This window comes from Gavialis gangeticus, unplaced genomic scaffold (assembly GCF_001723915.1).
Source record: "Gavialis gangeticus isolate Ggan-Ray unplaced genomic scaffold, GavGan_comp1, whole genome shotgun sequence".
Lineage (NCBI taxonomy): Eukaryota > Metazoa > Chordata > Crocodylia > Gavialidae > Gavialis > Gavialis gangeticus.
This window is the reverse complement of record NW_017729013.1, coordinates 7,918,417-7,926,307: the sequence shown is the minus strand read 5'-3', so window position 1 is coordinate 7,926,307 and position 7,891 is coordinate 7,918,417. Positions and strand designations below refer to the sequence as shown.

The 7,891-nt window shown below is 44.0% G+C and overlaps 1 protein-coding gene across 3 annotated transcripts in view; it reads right to left on the bottom strand.

The window, feature by feature from the left end:
• The window catches only part of HSD3B7 (hydroxy-delta-5-steroid dehydrogenase, 3 beta- and steroid delta-isomerase 7), a 25,196-nt gene extending 18,102 nt beyond the window's left edge, over nt 1-7,094 (bottom strand). For all 3 annotated transcript variants that reach the window (XM_019511448.1, XM_019511449.1, XM_019511447.1), the window contains exons 1-3: nt 6,874-7,094; nt 5,106-5,261; nt 1,975-2,083 (exon numbers count right to left, since the gene is read on the bottom strand). In XM_019511448.1, coding sequence (XP_019366993.1) covers nt 1,975-2,083; nt 5,106-5,261; nt 6,874-7,021 — 413 coding nt within the window. In that variant the 5' untranslated portion in view covers nt 7,022-7,094. The remainder of the gene's footprint in view (nt 1-1,974; nt 2,084-5,105; nt 5,262-6,873) is intronic.
• Between the last annotated feature and the right edge of the window lie 797 nt (nt 7,095-7,891).

Below are 7,891 nucleotides of genomic sequence, written 5' to 3'. Positions count from 1 at the left end.
CCGTACTTACCAGTTTGAAGTTGGCTGCAGCTCCCTGCTGAGACTGCCTGAATTTTCCAAAGATTCGGAGAGCTTTGAATCAATTCGAACCTTTCAATTGGAACCTGATGCGATTCGGATTCAGCGATTTGGCCACATTGAATCCGAGTCGGTCACAAAGGGGATGCTCTTGTTCAAGGCATTGGACTAGACCTCAAGGTAGTTGTGGTCAGTTTGTGGCAGGGGTGGGCCAAATGTGGCCTGTGGGCTGGATGCAGCCCTCCAGGCCACTCCATCCAGCCCCTGGGGCCCCTACAAAGTTTAGAAAATTAATATTTATCTGCCCCTGGCTGCCTGCCATGTGGCTCTCGACAGCTTGCCAAAACTCAGTAAGCAGCCCTCTGCCCAAAATAATTGCCTGCCCATGGTTTATGGCTATGCCACAGGCTTCTTCTTTGACCTTGAGCAACTTACCTGACTGCTTGCACCTCAGGTTTCCACCTGTGGAGGTGATACTACTACTCTTCTCCTGCCCTTTGTCCCTTGTTTGTTTATTAGGACACCGCCTGTATGGTGAGACTCTGATCTTAACTGATTTAGATGCTATAGTAATACAATTAAATAACGAGTCAGGCATGTAACCCAAGTCTCCTTGTGCCCTGCATTGCTGTCATGAGACCACCTTCCCCCTTCCTGGGCTTATGGGTGATGACCAGGGGGCAGACGAAAAAAGAAGCTAGACAGAAGATTGATTGTGCCTGGTTTTTTTCCCATGCCCCAGAAACTCTGGAAACCTTGGGCACTGAAGAGGTTTGTCTAGAAGTCCTGCCTTTAATTGTTTGCTTGCTGCACCTGAAAATCTCTCTCTTTCTCTCTCCCTCTTGTGAAGCTTTTAAAAGCAGCAGCTCCCCACAGAGGTAACCCCCATGTGAGGCCCGGACTGGAGTGTACTGCTCAAGTGCTCATCCCCTCTGTCCCCCCCTACCATCTCCCGCCTTTGAAGCTTGCTAGTAACAAAGAGCTCCGCATAATGCTTTTGCTTTTCAAAATGATCACAGAGAACTGAACACTAATGAGACGAGAGTGGCATTGTCAGAAGGGATCTCTGCGGTGGCTGTCTCGGAGGGATTGAGACTGACAGAGGCATTTTCTATTATTGTCGGTTGCTGAGGTGTTAGCATACCCCAGCACCCATCACCCTGTCCAGAGACTAATCGTGCTTTGTCTGTGTCAGTTCCCCAGCATGTAAAAGTGAGTTAAATGCAATTATACAATCAATGATGGGGAAAAGGGATGGACAGAAGGAAAAAAGAAGAAAGAAGGGCAGGGGTGTGGGCCACAAGAGAATCGCAGGAGTGGGAGGGGTAAGGAAGCTGCATTACCTGTATTTTCAGCATGAAAATCATAGCCATATTGTGCAGCTTTCCAGCTGGCCTCTGTCTAGAGACAGCTGATACCTTTTCATAACATGGGCTTGCTTTATGCCAATACCGTTCCCACTCTTGCTTTATGCCAATACCATTCCATTGACTTACTCTGGGTTCCCAGGGACAGGAGAGTCAGGGCCCAGATTTGCAAACAGGCTTTCTGTTCCCCTGCCCTGTAATACCAAGTACCCTCTGTGTCTTGTGAAATCAGGTTCTTTGGCTACCAGGACTCTTTTCAGTGGAGCCGGGATAGGACCTGATCTGATGTGGTTTTGGGAACTAGGGAAAAGGGGCTCTGTGTATGGTCAGGGATGGGTGGTCAAATGGGATTGGCAGGAAACCAGACTGAGATGTGGCTCATGTGCTGCTTGGTGCATCATTTCCTGTAGTGTTCTCCACTACTGGTGACATTTAGGCCATTTGTCTGTCCTGTAAGCCCTGAATGATAGCAGATGATGTGCACAAAACATGGGAATCAACACTTTCCTCTTGCATTCCCCAGGCTGGCCCCCTCTCCAAAGCTAACCCTGAGAAATCAGATGGGTGCAACAGAGCTGCTCAGCCTTACCGAAGCATGGGTTCTCGCCAACTATTGGGCCCCACTGCAGCCACAGAGCTTGTATAGACAATGTACGGGATGCTCAGAAAGCAGCAGGCCCTCAGCACATTTTCAGTACCTAGACAGCATGCCAGGAATGCAAAATGATTAGGACCCTATTGGTTTGGTTCCTGCTAGATAAGCCAAAAATAGTTTAGATCACAAGCTTGACTCTGAAAACTTGCATCCATTTTCCCAATGGCTGAATCTTGTTGCAAAGTCATAGGACAAGTTGGGTTGGCTCAGGTCTGTTCTTGCAGGCTCAACAGGCTTACAATATGGTAGTGGTGGCTACAGTTGGGAAATATGACTCATTGGGCTGTTAACAGCTGAAATAGTGCCAACTTGAAGCGTACTGTTATCAACCAGATCCTACTTTTCCTATAGAGTGTAAAAAGGAAGGTGTGTGTGTGTATGGGGGGAGGGGGTGCTAGGGTTTAGATTAGGGATGAGTGGAAAGAATGAGGCCTTTCTGCTCTCAGCCCCTGGGAACAGCAGGCTGGGATTAGTTTTTGCTTATAAAATTGACAACAAAAAGCTCACATCGGGGAAATGGTGCCTATTTTTGTGGACTTCTCCAGAGTTGGTCATCATAACTACTAGGTTCAGGCTGTTTGCAACCTTAATGTCAGACAATAGATTCAATTAATACAAAACAGGTTGGTGTCCTCTGCGACCAATATCCATTCCTGCTCTGGTGAAATTACGCAGCTGTAGCATTTCAACGAATTTGATGGCATTTCTACATTAGACTTACACATCTATTGCAATGAATTTTGGCTTGAGCTCTTCTAGGAAGATGTGTATGATAAGACCAGAATGATGCCTGTGCTATAAGTGCCTTCCATTCCTGTTGAGGGAACCCAGCACCTCATAAGTTACAGTTGCTAAAACACCTGTAATTTCTTTACTTTGAAAGTTAAGGTCTGTTTCTAAACCTTGGTGCAGGTCCTGCTTAGGGCTATATGGTCTACACTTCATTTATATATATACACATATAAAATAATAAATGTGTGTGTGTGAATGCATATGTGTGTGGGTATGTGTGCTGTCACCAAAAGCAAGATCTTACATTGTCAAGACTTCCCAGGGTTTGGGTGGCTACAGGTAGTAAAAATGCAAACTACCATCAGTGCTACATAACCAACTGACCTCTCCACTAGCTCACCACAATGTGACGTTAATGGAGAACACCTGTTTAAAAAATACACCATTGGAAATAATTGAGCTTAAATCCATTGGGCTTGTCAAAAACTGATTAAAGGTCTGTAAGTACTTACATAGACCAATTTCTGATAGCAGAGAGCTCTTAAATCTAGCAGGCAAAGGTATAATAAGAACCAATAGTTGGATAATGAAAACAAAATACAAACCAGAAGCAAGGTGCAATATTTTTACAATGAGGCTTAGTTTAGCGGCTCATGTTCCCAATGAGTGTGATGCGTTCATCACTTACAACCTTCAAATAAAGATGAATGTCTTCCTTGAAGGCCTTGTGGTTGAATCACAAATGGTTGAGCTTGATGCAGGAATTGTGGGGGGGGGTGGGATTTCTCTGGCCTGGGTTATAAAGGAAGTCGGACTAGAAGGTCATATGGCCTTAAACCCAAATGTCTAAATCCCATAATAGGACTCAAGTAAAAATGAAATTGCTGTTTTTTTCTTCTGCTTTTCATGCAAAGTCCTGTCTTATAAAGCATTCCCAGAAGTAACAATACTTTCAAAAGTGACTCATAAGTGCAGCTGCCTTCATTTTGAGGTCTTCAAAATAAGATGCCTTAGAAGAGCAGAACAGCCACCCTTTGAAAATAAGACTTCTGTTTATATATAAAAGGGCTCCTTTAAATTGGAGGCACCAGTGCCCTAGTCCCTATGGAAAATATTAACCTATACCTCTTTTCTCTAGCAGATTATGGAATGGGTAGGTCCCCTAAGCTTACCAAGCTCTGCAAATTGCTTTCTAGTAAAAGACCTTGCTGCCTTGCAAGCAGACAATGCAGAGGGGAATCTTACAGAGACTGACGGGAACCCTCAGGCTTGGACTATTCCCTGCAAGTACCGAATGCAGGCACATTTAAAAGCATCTATTTTTGGAAACGGGAGGGGGAAAAAAACCCAAAGAAATGAAATTCAAATGTTGCTCTTAAATACAACACTAAATTGCAGGTGCCTTAAGCAGTCACTGAGTTTGATGTATATATTTTTTCTACTTCTTTGTGGTTAACAACTGTTTTTCAGATAACAGCCTGAAGTGCATTAGGAATAGCTGCTGTAATGTGGGTTTCATTATTTTTATGGCCTGTGCTTATTTGCTAGATTTATGAACGGATTTTATTTCAGTGGGGGAGGGGGCTGTGCATAAGGCGAAGAGGAAATCAGTAGCCCTAGTGAAAGGGAGAAAATGGTGAAGATAGTCTCTTGCGTAGGTTTGCTTTTGTCTCCACACACAAGCTGTGAAGCTTTAATTCTGTTGGTATACTTAAAGTGGGGCTACCCCTCCAGCCTGGATGCACTTATTACTGTTATAGCTTGTTCCCTCATAGATGCTCCTGGAAACATTACAGTCTAGTTGGACCAGAAGGCATATATGTTTTTCTTTTATTCTGCATTTATACAGCAGCTAGTACAGTGTCATCCTAGTCCATGGCTGGGTTTCTTCAGTGCTAGTCCTGTGCAAATATCAGGAATAACGCCCTACTGATATAATTATATTTGCCCTTTAGGGTTTCTATCTGTATAGCTACAGTGGGGAACATTAACCCCCTTACCAGAATAGTTGTATCTTCCACATACGATGTTATGTCAGAGCGTATTCACCAGGCAAGATTTTTCCCTCATTAGTTGTGTAACTTTGCACCATGCATCTCCTCATAGCAGCTGAAGTGAGTGTCATTGTCTGGCCTGAACCAGGGGAAAGGGGTAAAGAGACACTTTCTCACTCGAAAGGAAAGGTTGCTACCATCTTTTCAATCGAGTAGCAAGGTGGTGCTTTCAAAATGCAGGTGAGAACAAAATCAAAGAGGACACATGTCATATTCCCTTATAAGACTTCATGCTGTGAATACGAGTTGGGCCTTAATTCCTTGTTCTAAAGAGCTTACCCCCAACATTGACAGCTTTCATTTCCCAAAAGGGGACCGTATTTCTGTAGTCAACAGTAGCAGCTGTGTGAATAACCACATGGACTCCCCGCATGGCAGCAAGGAGCAGATTGTAGTCTCGGATGTCTCCTTTCATCACTGTTACATGTGTGGTAGCTGGAAAAAATGTTTAACCCCAGATGTAGAAATAATCATACAAAATACATAATAAGCAGCATATCAGGCTTCCTGCAGCATGAGAATCGTGCTTGTAAAAGCCCTGTTCTGCCTGGGACAAATTCAAACCAATTTTGATTTGCTACCTCTCCATTACAATCTTTACATCAGAAAAGAATATGACCCTGTATCTCTTATATTTGGTAGGCCAGTTACCCAGTTGGTTTAGATCAGCATTGCTGCATGCTGTTTTGCACCAGCTGTGGATCAAGGTAAGTGTATCTGTCACTGTAAATGTCTAGCACTTCTACACAGAATGGTACTGAATGAGTGATGTAGTCAACAAGGTGACAAAGATGTAACTGAGCAGAAAACTTGGCCAGAGAAGTGTAAGGCACTAAAATACCAGGCAAGCAGAAAATCCTGAGTAGACTATCCCTAAGACTTGAAGTTCATAGAAGACAGGAGGAATGAAACCAGGAGAGTTTATCTAGAAATAAACCAGGAATCTATAGAAATAAAAACTTACGGAATAAAATGCAGAGAAGGAGATTTGTTTTAAAATATAGGAAAGTTCTCCTCTTTTATTACATCCAAGAGATCTCTTCCATACGGCTCTGTCCTCCAGCTTGTCTGTCTTACATAGGTTCCTCACTTGTGGATGTGAGCCAGCTTCCTGTGGCACACATCTGCAAGTGTGGGACCCCCATGATGGATCAGTGCCTGAGTAATGATAGCCAAGCTGGGCCTTTTCTTCTCTCTCTCAACCTCCCTGCCTCCTAAAATGAGAGGGAGTCTATTGTACTGCACCAGTGAAGGGTTCTTCTTTTCCCCTATTTAAAGTTTGCAGTCTTTGGCTTTTCTAAACCCCACAGATCTCCCCAACCCCTCGCCCATCTACATTTTCTATCTTTATTACATTTACCCTCAGATGTTTGCATTAGATAGTGATGTAGAGGGACCAACATGATTTGACACTAATGGTGCAATCCTGAAGGGTGTGAAACACCTACATCTCCATTGACTTCATTGGAAATGCTGGGAGCTCAATACCAAAATAATGAAACAACTATGCGCTGGACAGTCTGGGCTGTTGCACCTTATTTTTCTTATTCCCCTCTGACCCCCACAAGAATTGCTTCTAAATATATAATTTCACCTTTTCAGCCAGACTCTGCCACACAATAAAGCAATCACATCAGCCTTGTTACTAACGGCTTTAAATTCCTATATCCACACCTTAAATGGCGATTCACTGATTTGTATTGTATATCTAAGCTGTTGAGTAACATGAGGTTTGGGGGGGTTGGGAGGTTTGAGTTTTTTTGGTTTACTACCACATCTTCCATCAGTGGCGTAGCCCACTGGGGCAGATATAACCAGTTAGCAAAGTTTCCTATCTGGTGACTGTGTTCTCAGTCAGGAGGCAGCATTTGTGGAATAACTTAAGTTGGACACTATGCTAATTTCCCTCATCTTGTAGCTGTTCTTTTTTCAATCTACTGTGTTCAGGTTCCTCCTCTGTGTCCATCATTATGGGATCTCTGTCATAAATGGAAAGAGAACTTCCCTGACTGCGAGCAGTTATTTCTCATACATTACACTTCCATACCTGTGGTGAATTTCTTCACTTCCTCACTGGCTGCCACATCAAAGACTCTGACTTCACTGACATAGTCCTGCTTGGACAGCAGCTCCACAATGTGCTCACCAATGAAACCACATCCTCCTGTCACCAGGTAGACCTGAGCTTCAGCCATCTTGAAGGATGGAGTGGTTGCAGTAGAAAGGAAAAGAGAACCTGAGCCTGCCTGCTGCCAGTCAAATGCTAGTAGTTTCTTCTTAGCTAGTTAACTGAGAGAGCAAAGTCTGACTTTCATCATCTAGTGTTTATGAAGTTAATGTTCAGCCAGACAGTGAAGTATAAATGGAGCCCTCGGTCATAGCAGCACCATTACATAAAACTTCTCATAGACCTTGCAGTGCTGTGTCAAGTGTGGCCTATCACTAGAAGTAGCAGCACTAAAAGTTTGATGCTATGCCTCCTGCTTCTCAGCAAAGATGAGCCAAGAGGACATACATGGACCCAGAGGAAGCAAATAAGCCAGAAGGTGTTTGCCCCAGTAAGATGGATTCTGTCCTGGAATAGACAGTGCCCTGGGTTCTCTTTAATAGGATGGAAGCTCCTGCACAGCTATTTATCAGGGAAAGCACAGGAGAGCAGGCTGAGTAGTAATTAGGATCTTTTACTAAGAAGCTGGAAGCATCAATTTAATGCCCCTCTGGTTAAGGAGGTCCTAGATCCTGGGGCTCCTCCTTCCTGAGCAGGTAACTTACCTTAACTACTAGGCTAACACATGGGAAGGTCCTACTGTACCTCCAACTTACTCCTGAACAGTGCATGCACAGCGTGCTCTTACTTTGCAACAGATGGAAAAGAACCCCACACTCTGTCAAGTGGTGCCAAGGACTTGCAACTATGCACCTGTCACTTAGGCATGTGAAGGATACCTAGCTCTTAGTCTGTGTCCACTTTACTTCCATCTGTGAAACCAGAAGGATGAGTAGAACTTTCCTGCCTCATAGGTTTCATAGATTTTCATAGACATTAGGGCTGGAAGGGACCTCGG